The sequence below is a fragment of the Mustela putorius genome, unplaced genomic scaffold (assembly GCF_011764305.1).
Source record: "Mustela putorius furo isolate JIRA1106 unplaced genomic scaffold, ASM1176430v1.1 tig00000868_pilon_pilon_pilon, whole genome shotgun sequence".
NCBI lineage: Eukaryota > Metazoa > Chordata > Mammalia > Carnivora > Mustelidae > Mustela > Mustela putorius.
The window spans coordinates 1,244,551-1,261,417 of NW_025421502.1; the positions used below are offsets into that span (position 1 = coordinate 1,244,551).

The following is a 16,867-nucleotide window of genomic DNA, read 5'->3' on the forward strand; positions in this document are numbered from 1 at the left end:
TTCATTTATTAAATATCTATGATTAATTTATTTAATAACTTTTTTAACTTATCACTTCCTTTAAAAATGTTTATTAAATACCAACAATGTACTAAGCATGTTGCTAAGTGCTGGGGATATAAAACTATCCTAAACGTATTGTGGGTTGGTTTCATAAGCAATATCTCCTGAAATGAAAACATAAGGACATAATAATAGGAAAAAATACCATTTGTTAGGCCTTTCATCATCCCTGTATCTAGCCCTCCATCTATTCTTCAGCTTTCTGTCCAACTATCTGAGGATCTCCTATATGGCCATGAGCCCATTTTTCTCTGTTTTATCTCTAGCTCCCTATGGTGTATCTATCAGGTCCTCTAAAAAGTGTCTACAGGGACTGACCACAAAATGCAACACCAAAATGCTGCTCGTACTCAGTCTATGGGTCTTTCTACCTTTGTACGTAATGCCTACAGATTTCTTTGCCTATTTGTTACGATGTGGTTACCATATGAAGGAATATTGCAATGCATGTTGGTACAGAGGCACGTGTGGTCATCCAGATTAAACCATTGGATCAACGTTCCTTCAGTAGAATTTCTCCGCCTTCTTTATATTACCTACATTATATGGTTTCACCACATGTTGACCTGTTTTAAATACCTGTGGTATTTATAATTTAAGTAAACGGGCCTCATATTTATTTTCTCTGTACATTACCACCGGCTGTCCAGTACATAAAATTAAACAGTCATACATACTACATTATTACATGAGAGTATCCAACTAGACAAATAGGTGTTTGTCATATATCAATGAGCTTACTTGTAGAAATATTGACCAGTGTTTTAGCAAACTCTTCCTCTGTTTTCCAAGAATTCAAACCACTGACATCTCGGATGAACCCCTTAAACCTTTCATACTTATTACACAGTGGCAAAAACTACCTGAATCAGTCAGGATTCCACGATAAAGGCAGAAGCCACTTGGAGTTATTTTAAACTGAGGGAGTTTTTCTTCAGCAATTTAAGTACTTCCAAAAACTTCAGAAGGGCTGACGGAGCAGATTCTAGGCTGTATTTCTCAGGGGACTCACAAAACCAGACAGAACTGGTTCCCTAGGGGAAGAGCCACTTCAAAGCTGCCATGGGAGCTCTGGCAGAAGCAGTAAGTTTCCACTGCCTTCCTGCAATTGGGTACCAAATACTGCTTCAGGAAAACTTCCTGTTTTCCTGACCTCATGTCTCAGCAACAGGGGCCAGGAGCTGCCACACTTTAACATTTTGCACCTACTGCCTTCTGAAATTTGTCCTGAGTTCTAATGGGCTGAAATGTGTTTGCACAAAAAATGATAGCTACAGAGATGTTTGGGAAATGGAGAATTTTGTTTTATAATCTCTCCAAGTGAAAACCACTCCAAGCAGATGGGAGTGCCAGTTCAGAAATACATATTAAAGTCAATTCTCTTAGTCTGTAAAGTGCTTCCAATTATTAACTGGAACTGGATTGGGCAGGGGTCACAGGAGCAGCAACTTAGTAGAACAGCAAGTGAAAAATCTACGAATTTAGAAGACTTGGTTATAATTTTAGCTCTGACATTTAGGAACATGATCGAGTCATTTGCTTTCCCTGGGCCTCAGTTTCCACATTTGAAAGTAACATTTGGGCCACCTCACAAGGTTATCACGAGGATCTCATTAGACATAAATGTGGAAACACTTCATGAATATTAGATAGTTATCAACTGCAAGCAGATACAATCAGTGGGAATGATCAAAGAAAAACTAAATGAAATCATTGCAGTTACTATTAGGTATTTAGTGCTAAACACATTTTATTTTATTCTAGGTTTTGAAAAATGACAACCTTATTTTTATATTTTTATATAGTCTGAAAATCACCATGTTATCTCATTTCTTAGTCAACTGGGAACTTATCATAACTGGGAAAAATTAATCAAGTTAAACTGTAAATATTTGTGGTGTCATACCATAATATCAGAAATCTTGGATCCTATAGGAGGCACTGTTTTAATAAATAATAAATGCCATATTGGAGTTAGTTTATTCTGTCACTTTATGTCTATTCTTATAGTTTCAAATGCATGCTTCCTTTATTCACTTTAACAAGACTTTTAAATTTGTAATTTTCATTATCTTGTATAGGTATGATGTTTAGTTCATGTTTTAGTTGACCAAGTCTCTGTGAAGGGTGTTTGAAGCTCTGGACAGTAACGAATGAAGGCTTCTAGTTCAGCAAGCCTCTTGATAACAGAAAAAGAGTTTCTAGGGAATTACTTTTCATTTTGTGTTATCATTTAGATTGAAAAAGCATAAACTCATAATTATCTAGTGTGATTTACTATTTTGATTGAGCTCTGGTTGTCAGTGTGATAAGATGACCTTATGAGCAGTATAACATTGAGCCCCCAGAAATCAATAAATATAATAAAATCCTTTTACTGCCTCTTCCTTCCTACTCACTAAATCAATTGCTTTTTACCTTCTGGTTTTTCAAGAAAGTTCTACAATTCATTTTACTACCTGTCAAAATTGAAATGTCTTTTTTTTTTCTTTTCCTGAGGAGATAGAGTTGTTTGATATTTCAATTTTCTTCATGATTTTATTTTTCACCCCTTTGTTTCTATGACATTTGTAATGTCATATGTAAGTATTTAAGTATTTAAAGTATGTAAGTATTTACATACTTATCTAATGTTCTAGGTCTAACATATTATACAGGGATAGAAAATTAGGCCTAGGACAACGAACAGTATGGATTACTCAGATTCATACACTGTTATTTTGCAAATGATGGGACAAGATGATTACAAAACTCCATATGAATCATGAAAAAGTAATGAGAGTATAGCAGATTGTTTTTCCTTTCTTGCAAATCAAGAGTACTTGTCTACACATCATTAACATGAGTTCTATTTACCACATAAAAGTCTTTGAACGCCAACCTTATATTTCTCCCATGAGGAAGTTCATCTGCCTCTCATACTCAACGCATCCACACTGGCTACCTGGTGATACCAATCCTCAGAAAGCTAGTGATGAAGTCACTGGGCAATAGGGAACTAATCCATGAGAACTTAGGCTTTTCCCAGCACCTGTCTACCAGCGATGAGTCAAAGTAACAGTAGCTGCCTGTCCCTCTGGCAGCTTCCAAGGAGTTTTGTTACTGGACTTTTCCGACCTTGCCTTGTATTGAAAATAGAAGCTGGGAAAAGTATTTTTCTTCTGCACACACCAAGAAATGAATTTTCCCCAGTGCCTAGCAAAAGACTCCAGCTCATTTTATAGCATTGATTTCATAACACAGACTTTCTACAGAGTCATTTATTGTAATAGATGTTTGAAAACACATCGTCTTAGTGAAAGAGAGGGCAAATTTGGCTCTACGATGAGAGTCATTCCATGGAAGGAAAAATGAGGGAGCCTTGCAAAATATTTAGGGCCCACCTTCTGAGCTGAGTGTGGCACGTGACGTAGGCACTGTAGATATTTGATCCATTCACCATTTGCTTATTATGCCAGACTGAATTCTTTCCCTATGCTGTGTGCCATATAATGGAAAATATAAATGGCCATTGTCACCACTTCTGTGTTCTGTTTATTGATTCAATCAACTTTCATATAATATTGTAAACTAGCATTTATAACCTCATTGATGAGATTCAATCCTAGAAGGAGTCTTATAAAGCAGATAATCAGTTAAAGGAAGAAATATAAAAAAGAATAAATTAGAAAACTGCAGATCTATATCATGTACCTTGCAATGTAATATCATTCTTCAGTAATTTTTTTCCATTTTCTCGCTTTAAATTTGTACTTGTTTTCCTTTAGACTCGACTGTTTACCCAAGGCAAGCATCTCATAGTAAGGTGCATGTTTCCTAAGGAGTAAATTGAGCTGCTATGAACCAAAACCCAGGGAAGAACCTTATTTTTTTTCCTTTACCCTCTCTATCCAACAGACCACTGTGTGTCATATGATATCTGTCCCCTGGCTTTTAATGGCACCACCAGTAATCAGTCTGGTCTGGATACCCGTGTTCCCTCTACTCCTCACTATTGCAGTAACTTCCTAATGCACAGCCTTAATTCGTTTCCTTTCAACTTCTAGTTTATCTTAATGTGTTGTCACTGGGTCTTTCCTCCAAAAACGTAGAACAGATCTTGTCCCTTCCTGCTCAGGAGAGCTTGCTTATCTACATTATTTAAATGGAATTTATTCCAAATCCCTTAGTTAACAGTAAAAGCTCATTATAGTTCATTCTTAGTTTTCTGGTTGTCTTCAACATTTTATACACAGATACACCACACACACACACACACACACACACACAGCGTGTTCTTCCATCTCTCATATTTGGCACTTGCTCAAGTAACACTACTTTTCTATCTGAGGAAAGTCCATATTCTCTTCCTATCTTCCTCCAAAACGTTCTGTATTCAAAATTCAGAATTAAACTCACCCACATACCACATGCCAAAGTATTTACTATGTCTATGAGACCATCAGAGTGCTTTAAGATTATGAGCTGCTGAAAGACAAAGCTCTATGTTAGTTTTTAGATTTCTTGTACTTAGCATAAAATTCAATGTATACTAAAGGATGTTTATGGAAACAATTTTAATTGGATTCAATTGACCGCACTCCATGTGATGTTCTCGTTTTCTTTTAGGAGCACGGAATACCTATCAACATGGGCTACGCAGTGGCACCACATCACTCAGGGGTCTACCCAGTTCACATTCAGTTGTATGAAGCTTGGAAGAAGGTCTGGGGTATTCAGGTCACCAGCACTGAAGAATATCCACATTTGAAACCTGCACGGTACCGAAAGGGCTTCATTCACAATAACATCATGGTGAGCATAAACTGCTTTTTGTGATGAAAGCTCTTAATACGTATATGTGGAAAAAATACAAGATCTAACTTCAGAGCTCTCTAACATGAGTATCCTAAGTTCCTAACATACCATGGTGGTAACTGGCCACGGGTTAACACATTGTTTGGCTAGTGGTTTGCTTTGTAAATGGTGGGCGGTTTTGCCAAATTCAAGATAACCTCAAAATCCTGAAAATTAATTTCAAACAAATCATCCATGTACTTTCTCAATTGAAGTTTTGTCTGGGGACCTTATACTTTTGGGAGTTGCTCCTTGTCTTTTTGTTTGGGTAGTCATATTGAGAATTTTCCAGGCAAAGTGTCAGTCTGTAGATCAAGAGAATAGCTCCCAAATTACTACACTAGCAACAGACAGAGTCAAACAAATAGGATCTGAAAATTAAATTTATCTACTCAGTTTATTTTGGTTTTCAGATACTTAAGAGTATCTTAAGATATTGTTTTTATATTCATGTTTCTTTTTCTTGCATTCTCTAAAAATGGAGGTGGACATATACTTTTTCAGATATTTTGATTAAAAAATAATCTGATGCAACAATGGTATATCAGTTGTTATAAATGAGAATAGAATCAAATGAATTTCACCTAGGAATTTAAAGGTATTCATTGGAATGAAGAAAAAATGGTATTCTTCACTTTGAAATAAAATAGTCATCTTAAAATGTCCATCTTTAATTACAATGCCTTAGGTATGTTCTCATTATCATTTGCCTAGATCATAGCAAGGGTCTACAAACTCTTCTCCCTATTTTAAATATTTGCATCTTCCCAATCATTGTTCAGATTGCTATTAGAATTCTCTATCTATCTATCTACCTAATCACTATCTAAAACCAAAGAAAACACAGTAATACATGTGCTTAACCACAGCCAGTACTAGAAGACCTTAAAAAGCCTCAGACTTAAATGGAGCTATTAATTATGCAAATAGTGGTATTGACATTCATAAAAATCCAGGAGGTATAGAAAGAATTGTTCTTGTATAATTTTAAATTAGAGTGAAAATACCACTTTTCCCTTTATTGAGTTACATGAATTTGATTATTATAAAATAAAAACATTCATTTCAACCAATATTACATGCATTCATTTAGTTTGAACTTAATACAAGCTACTATAGAAATTAAGCAAAGAATAAATAGAATTATAGTTACTCTGTTCAATTGGATGCATTTTTCCATTAGATTATAAGCAGCTTTTTTATTCAAAATCAACTTCTGGAATAAAATTACTTATTTGCTTTCTCTGTTGAACATTCAAATTTATAACAGAATTAACCTCAGAATGTACCAGAAGTAGTCATTAGATGGTCTGACTACTACTGTGACTAAAATTTAAAATCTGAGTGTAGTGAAAATAAAATTTATAGAAGTGGTAGAAGTGCTGAAAACGGACTGTTTTGAGTCTTAGAAACTGAGTACTATGTAAGATTGTGATTCAGAAGCGAGGAAAGTAATGGCCTAATACCATGAAAAATGTAAACTTGGGGCATCTCTATATTTGAATTAAATTAATCTTAAGAAGGCTTTTATTTTTTGCCAGTCCTTTAACATAACTGAGATGGTGGGTAAAAATTATAGCATTTCATGACAATGCTTTAGCCTATGTGTCTTATAGCTTTGATTTGGCAACTCCTTAATATTTCTATCATTATACCAATACCAGATCTTGATTTCAGTAAGATTTGGCTTTAGCACCCAAGGAAACTACAACAGGAAATGAAGGCACCTGGGTGGCTCAGTGGGTTAAGCCTCTGCCTTGGGCTCAGGTCATGATCTCAGGATCCTGGGATCGAGTCCCGCATCAGGCTCTCTGATCAGCAGGGAGCCTGCTTCCTCCCTCTCTCTCTGCCTGCCTCTCTGCCTACTTGTGATATCTCTCTCTGTGTCAAATAAATAAATAAAATTAAAAAAAAAAGATTACTTACAACAGGAAATGATAATTTACAGACTCTGAAGTCACGAGTCAGTGGGAGAGCTCTTAATTAAGTATTGTGCGTGCTGCTGCTTTCCCCCTTCTTCCTTAGGTCCTCCCTCGACAGACCTGCGGGTTGTTCACACACACTATTTTCTACAAAGAATATCCGGGAGGACCCCAAGAATTGGATAAAAGTATCAGAGGAGGTGAACTTTTCCTCACAATCCTTCTAAACCCGGTAAGTATTCTATTTACATTTTTTTTTAATAACATGAGAATTTTCAAATACTTGTTTCTTTTGGTTTCCATTGCCAATCCTTTCACAAGAATAGTTGGTAAATACTAGCCCTACTAGAAGGAAATTAGATTATATCTCCAAGTTATTCAAGTTTGATTTTTAATTATTATGATCTTCAATCAAGAAAAGCACAGATTTGTTGAGAGGCATATGTTGAATTTAGCAACTAAATGTAATATAACATCTCAGTGCTGACTTCTATTCTTGAATTGTAGTAAAGACATAATATGCAGTTCTCTAGTTCAAAATTATCATTCACAATGTTATCAGTGAATGCATATTTTGTCCATAAACTTTGCTCCTGACTCAAGATCTCAGTAGGCACACACAATTCAGTCTCTAAATGAACACAATGTAAAATCGCATTGACAATATGTTACTATGTATTATCTTTGTATACCAGGGTCATCTGAGGCCTATTTTTAAAATCTCCACTAATTTTATTTGGAGATCATCAAAATGGAGAATTTTTTCTCTAATTGTGTCCTTTTATCTTTCAAAGTTTTACAATTTTATTTCCTTTAAAAAAAAAAATTATTTACTTTTTAAATTTCTTTTCAGTGTTCCAGAATTCATTGTTTATGCACCACACCCAGTGCTCCATGCAAATCATGCCCCCCACAATACCCACACCAGGCTCACCCAACCTCCCATCTCCCGCCCCTTCAAAGCCCTCAGTTAGTTCCTCAGAGTCCACAGTCTCTCATGGTTCATCTCCTCCTCTAATTTAACCCGAACTCCCTTCACTTCTCCATCTCCGCATGTCCTTATGCTCCACAAATAAGTGAAACCATATAATAATTGACTCTCTCTGCTTGACTTATTTCACACAGCATAATCTCTTCCAGTCCCATCCATGTTGATAAACAAAGGTTGGGTATTCATTCTTTCTGATGGAGGCATAATACTCCATAGTGTATATGGACCACATCTTCCTTACCCATTCGTCCGTTGAAGGGCATCTTGGTTCTTTCCACAGTTTAGTGACTGTGGCCATTGCTGCAATGAACATTGGGGTACAGATGGTCCTTCTTTTCACTATATCTGTATCTTGTAGTGCAATTGAAAGGTCATAGGGAAGCTCTATTTTTAATTTTACCTCCTTTGTGTGTGCAAAAGTATATCAAGGTGAATGTCTATCAAGTATAAAGTATATTAAGATAATGTTGAAATTATTTTTCAAAATAAATTATTTTGAAATTATCAGAAATTATTTTCTAATTTTTCTCCCATAAGTGTTCCATTTCTGTGGTCTTACAAAAGCATCTCCTCTTTCACATCTTAGTGCACATAAAAAATACGAAGTAGTGGGTCATATGCTATGCCTAATTTGTTTAATGTAACAAATTTTCAGATTCAGAGAAAAAGATTCATGCACTAGACAAAATGACAGCTCGGTTGTATGTGGTGAAGGTCTGTTTAAAATGAATTATTTAGATAATTTTTCTATGGTATTTTTTTAAAGATTTTTTTTTATTTATTTGACTGAGAGAGATCACAAGTAGGTAAAGAGGCAGGCAGAAAGAGAGAGAGGGAAGCAGGCTCCCTGCTGAGCAGAAAGCCCCATGTGGGACTCATTCCCAGGACCCTGAGCCGAAGGCAGAAGCTTAACCCACTGAGCCACCCAGGTGCCCCTTTCTACGGTATTTTAAATTCCTGAAGAAATTAAATAAAACCTACTTTATGTAAAAAATGAAAACTTGTAAATTGGATTAAAAGGGTTGGGAAGTGGGGGTTAAAATGCTTTAAGCGTGAATAAATACGAATAATCAAAACACCTTTCCCTCAAATGACATAGTTACTGAAAACAAAACAAAATTTAAACAAGATCTGTTGTGTTGGGGTGGCACTATCCTGGTGAACAGCTTGCAGGCTCTATAATCTTTTGCAATAAACCATTTCTCAGAGCTTGCTTGCTCTTCAGTGAAACAAGCTAGTTGAGCTAGATAATTTTCAATGTGCCTCAAAGATATCCCTTATGGACATAAATCTGAGATATTTGTGTATAATTCAAACTCAATGACCCTTAAGAGATATCTGAATTTTCTGTAAGTATTTTTTTGGAAACTGAGGTGTGAATGTGTATGTTAATGAAAGCAAATTTGGAAAACCTTTCTGTTTATCTCTTTCCTCACTAGTTGAGAATTTGAACTCCATAAAGGCAAGGGTCATTTTTTCATATCTTTTTCATTCCAGGGCTACACTCTTTTTTTTTTTAATTTACTTAATTTTTAAAAAATATTTTATTTATTTATTTGACAGACAGAGATCACAAGTAGGCAGAGAGGCAGTCGGGGGGGTGGGGAGCAGGCTCCCTGCTGAGCAGAGAGCCCGATGCGGGGCTCAATCCCAGGACCCTGGGATCATGACCTGAGCTGAAGGCCGAGGCTTTAACCCACTGAGCCACCCAGGCACCTCCCAGGGCTACACTCTTGACCCCAAACCTTCTCTAACCATTTCCTAAGGGGAAGTGGATAAGCATCAGAGCACTGATGATTACCTTCCCTAAAATTCTTGCCCCCAGATCTGATTGCTATTGCTATAAATTATATGAATGCCTGTCTACTTGTCATTGAAGAGATGAATTTAAAACTTCTTTTTTATTTTGAATTCAGTACCAAACCCCTCATAAAGGATCATTTCTTATAGAGACTTATAGTTGGTTCTTTAAATAAAATGGAAGACTATTTGGCATCTGTTATTTCTAACAAACTGGTGAACTCAGAAAATAATGCAAAAACTACTGCAAACCTTGCTTAAAAATATTATCAGTGTCACAAAGATAGATTTTAATTATAGGCAGGATGGAATAGTGGAAGAGGGAAGTTTCAGAAGGTTTCTTGTATCTGTTCACAACTGTGCTTGCTTCATCATTGTGAATTGATGGTGAACTCAAAATATGACACATCAGAAAGGAGAGAGACCTGGATAGACACAGCAGAAAGAACAATATTAGAGATGGTCAATAGTATGGATAATATTGGACATCATAAAGTATGGTACCATGAAGACTGTATCTTATAAAAAGTGACCCAAAAAGATGTGAAATTAAAGAAAAATGTTGCTTAAAACATGGACAGTGTACACCCATAAGCAATCTAGGGAGATATTACTTGTTGGCTCTCTGGGGAGACAGGTACCGGCAGCATCTGGTGGTACTCGCCAAAATAGGGATTAATCCCAGACCTGTGTAGGGAGAGGTTACAAGATGTTTTAGTCAGGGCTCTCTAGAGAAACAGAACCAGGGGAGTGAGGGGTGGGAGGGACATAGAGAGATTTATTATAAAGAAATTTCTCATGTAATTATGTAGGTTGACAGGTCTCAAGATCTGCAGTTGGCAACCTAAAGACCCAGAAGAAGTGATGGTCTAGTTCTAGTTCAGGTCCTAAGGACTTACCTGAGGTCTGAGAATCAGAAGAGCTGATGGTGGGGCTCAGTGGGTTAAGCCTCTACCTTCGGCTCAGGGTCCTGGAATCGAGGCCCTCATCGGGCTCTCTGCTCAGCAGAGAGCTGCTTCCTCCTCTCTCTCTCTCTCTGCTTGCCTCTCTGCCTACTTGTGATCTCTCTCTTTCTGTCAAATAAATACATAAAAAATCTTAAAAAAAAAAAAAAAAAAGAAGGAGAAGAAGAGCTGATGGTGTATTTCCAGGCTAAAGGTTGGCAATATAAAAAACCCAGGAAGAGCCAATGTTTTAATACAAATCTGAGGGCGAGAAGACTAAACAATGTTCTAGCTCAAAGACCATCAATCAGGAGTTCCCTGTAACTCACAGGATGGTGAGCCTTTTTGCTCTGTTCAGGCCTTCAACTGATTGGCTGAGGTCCATCCTCATTAGAGAGCAATCTGCTTCACTCAGTTGACCAATTCAATTCTTAATCTCATCCAAAACACCTTCACAGACACGCCCAAAATATATTTGAGCAAATAATCTGGTCACTCTGTGGTCCAGTCAAGCTGACATAAATTAACCACCACACCAGAAGAAAGACTTAATGTGAATGAAATAAAATGGGCCATAGTGAAAGAGTGGAGGGAGTGGTAAATGAAGAAGCTTGGAATGTAAGCTTAGAAGTTTTCCGTGCTTGTGTCCTATTATGAAAAGAGAGGCTCCTTAAGTGATGGGCTATGATCAATACACTGATACAGAGAAAAGAAATACTCAGCATGCTTAATTACAGTTTCAGGTTAGATGGTTCCAGCATGTCTGGCTAGGATGGGGATGGAGTGAGGAAAGACAAAAACAAAAAGAGGAAATACATGCTGACACCCAAACCTCCCGTTTGATCTATTCTTTTCCTCCAGCCTGAATTCTTTGTCAGAGTTAAAAGTATCTAGAAAGTTCACTCATAAGAACAAGTCAAGGGAAGAAACTTGGAGAACTGACAGTGAAAGAATGAGGATAGAGGCATTGGGAGACAGTTTTCAAGCCTTTATTAATTTTTCTACCATTAATAATAATTACCAAATTATTTCAAAATTAAATAAATTAAAGCAACTCATGTACTATAATAAAAGAGTTAACTAAATTAAAAAAAAAAAAAGTATCTCTTTACACTCTCACCAAAATCATGCTCAAGAAAAAAATCTGAAAGTTCATTGATGTGAAGTATGGTATTGATTTGATTAATATGCTAATTTGTATTTTAACAGAGACAGTTCCCCAAGGAGAGGTCTATGATTGCATTATTTTAAATAAAGTCCCTTGTGAAAATAAGTATTGGTTAGGAAGCATTCAACCTCCATGAAATCACCTGGAGATGACCACTTCCTCTACTTACTGGTCCAACTGACTTGTAATGTGGAAAATTTATTTTTGTGAGGACTTATAAGTAGGATAAGTGATTACTAGTGTTAGCATAAACTGTAAAGATTAAAGGCCAATCCAGCTTTAATTTGTTTTTTCATTGATGCTCTATACTTTCACATCACAGGAATACTATAGTAATCATATATATGACATCTTTTTATATGGTAATTTTCTCAATGGATTTGTTAAATGGTGTATAGATTTCTGTTTGTAGCATTGGGTTTTTTGTATGTCGATGAATGGATGAGTAAGGATATAGACAGCATGACACAAAGCTAGCAATAATAGTAAATACTCCAGATAATATTAATACCCATTTTTTCTTAGCATATTTAGAATGATAGACCAAATCTAACAAGGTGAAATTTAATAGGAAATAATGCAAACTCCCAAAATTATTTTCAAAGAAAATAGTGATATAACTCCAGCATTATATAAGGATAAATATTATATAAGAGTAGATTAAATCTGCCAGAAACTTGTGGGCGGCATCATGACATATTAAGTACTTTGTCATTGAATTCTCCCAAAAAGAAATGTTGTAGGAATAAGGAATCTATTACTTTAACATCTCATTTGATGCTGAAAATATGTGACTCTATTTTTATTCAACTAGACATGGGGTATATCTCTTTCATTGTAAACATTAAAAAATATGAAGTAGGTTTAATGTTAAATATTAACTGTTAAATATTACAAAATAGCATTATTAATTGGTTATACTCTGTGATTGTAAGGTCGGGGGAAAAGAAAAAGAGAGCTTAACATGTATACAAATAAAAAAATGAGACAAAACAGAAAGTAATTCAGTATTGGATGTATTGAGGGATATGTATTGAGAAGAAAAAAAATTTCCATCACCAGTATACCGAAAGAAATATTACTGCTAGATTTTGCAGAACTATTTTGAATAGATTGGTGGTGTCTGGATTCATTTGTATGCAAACATCCTATGAGGCTAATAAAAGCTGGAAAAAGTATAGGAGGGAATGTCCTGGAATCTCCTTCTCTAGAGTACTTTAAAATAGAATCAACAACTATAAAGTTCTTTCTTATTGCCTTGGGAGTTCATCTGCCTAAAGGAAGGGAACTAGATTAAATAACCTTGAAAAGTTCCACATATAGTTGTTGGGGTTTTTTTGTTTGTTTGTTTGTTTGTTTTTTCTTTTCTGGTTTATAACTTCCACAACTCTGCTCTGCAGTTAAAAAGGCACAAACCTTTCTGTAGAAATAGACCATAAATACACAGAACAAACTGGTGTTGCCAGTGGGTAGAGAGGGTAGGGGATGGACAAAGTGGGTGAGGAGGAATGAAAGGCACAGGCTTCCAGTTATGGAGTTAATTAGTCATGAGGATGAAAGGCACAGAATAGGGAATATAGTCAGTGGTGTTACAGTAACACTGTATAATGACAGGTAGTATCTATACTTGTGGTGAGCATAGCATAACGTATAGGCTTGTCTAATCACTATGTATATACCTGAAACTAAGGTAACATTGTGTGTTAACTATGATTTTTTTAAAAAATGATATCATATCACAAAAGAGGTGGGGTGGTGAGCATGAACCACACCAAGACCAGGGCAGTTTCATTGTCTAGCTTTCAACTTAGGGATTCACATTATTTTGCATTGTCCCCTCTAGAATAGACCTGTATTATTTCTGCACTCAAAAGTCTCTGATATTTTTTCCTTAAGTATTTTCAAGAGTTTTTCTTTTCTTTCCTTTTCTCTCTCTCTCTCTCTCTCTTTTTTTTTTTTTTTTTTTTTTAGATAACTCTAGCAGACATCCTGCTTCTATGTGCACAATTTAAAATACATCATTATTTTCTGGGATACCTGGTTAACTCAGTTGGAAAAAGTATAGGACTCTTGGTCTTGGAGTCATGAATATGAGTCCCATGTTGTGTGTGTAGAGATTACTAAAATAAATAAACTTAAAAAAATAAATTAAATTATTACCTGTGTCATTATTTTCTAATCTACCATAAGAAAGAAAATACAATTGGAATATATTTTTACATCTTGATTCCTATACATTACTCTTGTGTGTTAGATCTTTTGATTCAGCAAACTGCAAAGAATAGGGTTTCTTGATTTCCTTCGATACCAACTTGTTTTTGCCCAAATGAATCTAACAATAGAAAATTAAATGATATGAGGGCCATTTGAATGGCATTTCAAAAGAATAGCGAGGTATCTGTCCACTTAACGTTCGGATAACTTCCTCCTATTTTTCTTGGATTCTATCATGACCTCATCACATATTGATATTTTCCTGCACTGCTCCACACTTGTCAAATACTAACATGTATTTCCCTGGTGCTGAATCCTTCCTCTATTTTCAATATAATCTTTGTTCAGACAGGAAGAAATATAATTTAATCATGTATGAGGTGAAACTGCTTACACCAGGTAACCCATCATCATTCAAGTCGAGACACTACCCTATAAAATATGCAGCAACTGACAATAATAAAGGAAGGCTGGAGTCTTATCAGATGGTGTCACCAGGCACTTCAAAAGCTTAAAATGACTATGTTCTACCGGATTTAATTTTTTTTAACTCATTTTAATTTTGTGCTACACAAAGAACAATATGAAAATAGAATTTTCCAAGTTTCTTTGCAGAGACACTTAAAAAATGTTCCGATTCTAGGACGTTTTAAAATGGGAGAACTGGAGCCAGGAAATCTGTTTTCCAAAGTTCAAAGCCATGTCTAGACTCACTAACCCCTGCCTGTATTTGGGCCAATTGCAAATTCGAGTGAAGAAAAAATATGTGCCTGGAAGAGCGGTGTACTTGAAATTGACGGTACAGTATAATGGAACTGCAATGATATACTTCTCCATGTGCTGTCTGCTAAACTTTCATACACTGAGGCTGCTTAATGAGCTTTCCTTCTTCATGTATATCAATCTCCGAGTCTGTGGAATCTAATAGCAGGTGCAGTGCATTTTGGATTAGTGCTGGCTCTTAAGACAAAGTACAGAGAAGACAGCTGTAAGGTATAGGAAAACATCAACATGAATAGCCTGAACCAAATTTTAAGTTATTTTAGTGCTGAAATCATACAGAATCAGACATGTAAAATAATTCTCAAGAACACATTTTATGTGCGGCACAATAGAAAATGCAAGAAATATCCCAAGTCTATGTTAGAGCAGATTATAAAGAATTACTGATTACTGATATCAAGACATCCAAGTATTCTTTGATGATCTTGATTTTGATTTCCTATAAATGCCGTGCTTCATAGAAAATTGTAAGAATCAAGTAAGAACAAAGCCATTACGCATTCTGCCAAAATATATTTCTCTACAAAACAATATATTAATAATTCTAACTTGGGGTCATGGGAGATTTTTACATGTGTTCCTGCACTGTTTATTTAAAATAAATAAATAAATAAACTGACTGCTAACTGCTCTACTATAGTGAAATTTGCTTCTTATCTGGGCAGGGATTTTGAAGCAATTAGTGTTCCTGGAAGCTGTGGGGCATACAGCCTGGAAGAACAGCCACCAACTGTGAGAAGAATGGACCCCTGTAGTGTATATAGATTGTGGAAAATTCTATTTCCACTTGCTGAAAGACCTACAGTCACCTCTCTTTTTCCTTTATCTGTTTTTTTCCCCCCTTAAAGATTTGCAGGACTAACCTTTACAAAAGGACATAAATCACCACTTCTGAAGTGATTCACACTCACAGCAGGGACTTTGTAAAATCTGGAGTCACCTAAGATCCATGGCCTCACTATGTATGATATTATTCTTATTCACACCGAAAATCAGGATCAGAGTTAGTACAAGGATCTAGAGAATGTGAAGAAATTTTGCTCTTTTCTGATTTGGGAGTTAGTGCAGTTTTTGTTTAATTTTCCAGAATAGGATTTACATGGAAATTCAAACAGAATATTTTTGTCTCCTAAACCTGAACTCTCTCTTCATCAAATAAGAGGAAGATTGCTATTATTGTGTAGACATGCTTCTTTCCAACACAATGGTTGCTACAGATCCTGATGGAATATAATTTACATTCATGTATATATTTCCAGACCACGAACAAATCCATAAAATTGCATTGGTTTTTTCAATTTTGTTTCCCTAGAAAAATAAATGAAAACAGCAATATTTTACTGGGGAAGTCTATTTCACCTAGCATAACTGGATAATTTAGTTTTCCCAAAGCATGTTATGAAAGGTGGTGGAATAGTTCTTTAGCATAAATAAATTTTCAACAGCAAAAAATACAACCTCCCATTTGTGTGGTTGTTAGTCAATAGATAAACCTTATTGCCCCTTTATTTTGAAGCTTGATATATGGAAGTATTTAGTGCATAGTGCTCCTAGACATTCAGGGATAGTTTGGAAGCAAAATCAGTGAATTTGTAGAAATAAGAAAAAAAAAAAAACACCTCCTTGTATCACTGTTTATATGGCTTAGTGGGTTGGTAGGACAGTAGAAATGTAAGTGGGTTTTGTAGGACTTCACAAAACTAAAATTGAAAATGTGTGCTTTTTTCAGTTTGTGAGTTTTTGCCTCATTCTTGATTTTACCATCTCTTCCACAAGTTGCTTAACACCTAAGTATTTCAATATATCTTGTTTATTTTTCTTCATATTTATTTTTTCTAATTTTGAAGTACAGTGAAGTAGAAAGACCATTTGTATCATTTTATTTTATTTCACTTTGTTTATTCCTACTTCATTTTCCCCTGGCTGTTCCGAGGAGTCAGATAATGTGAAAATAAAAATATGAGCGCTTTCCTAAAACTTGTTGATATTTTCATATTTTTTTACTTCTGGAGATCAAATTATTTAGCTTCAATTTTCTATTAGTGATTACATACTAATATGAGTATTTATGTAAATACTTGACTTATTGGTATCCATCGAGGAATCAAAAAGAGTAAGCCTTATAATTGCTGTCCCTAGTTTTATC

General features: G+C 35.5%; 1 protein-coding gene across 1 annotated transcript in view; it reads left to right on the forward strand.

Moving 5' to 3' along the window:
• Positions 1–16,867, forward strand: part of LOC101692992 (N-deacetylase and N-sulfotransferase 4) — a 138,733-nt gene that overhangs the window by 40,078 nt on the left and 81,788 nt on the right. The window contains exons 3-4 of the mRNA XM_004748022.2: positions 4,672–4,857; positions 6,925–7,053. Of these exons, the coding sequence (XP_004748079.2) occupies positions 4,672–4,857; positions 6,925–7,053 (315 nt within the window). The remainder of the gene's footprint in view (positions 1–4,671; positions 4,858–6,924; positions 7,054–16,867) is intronic.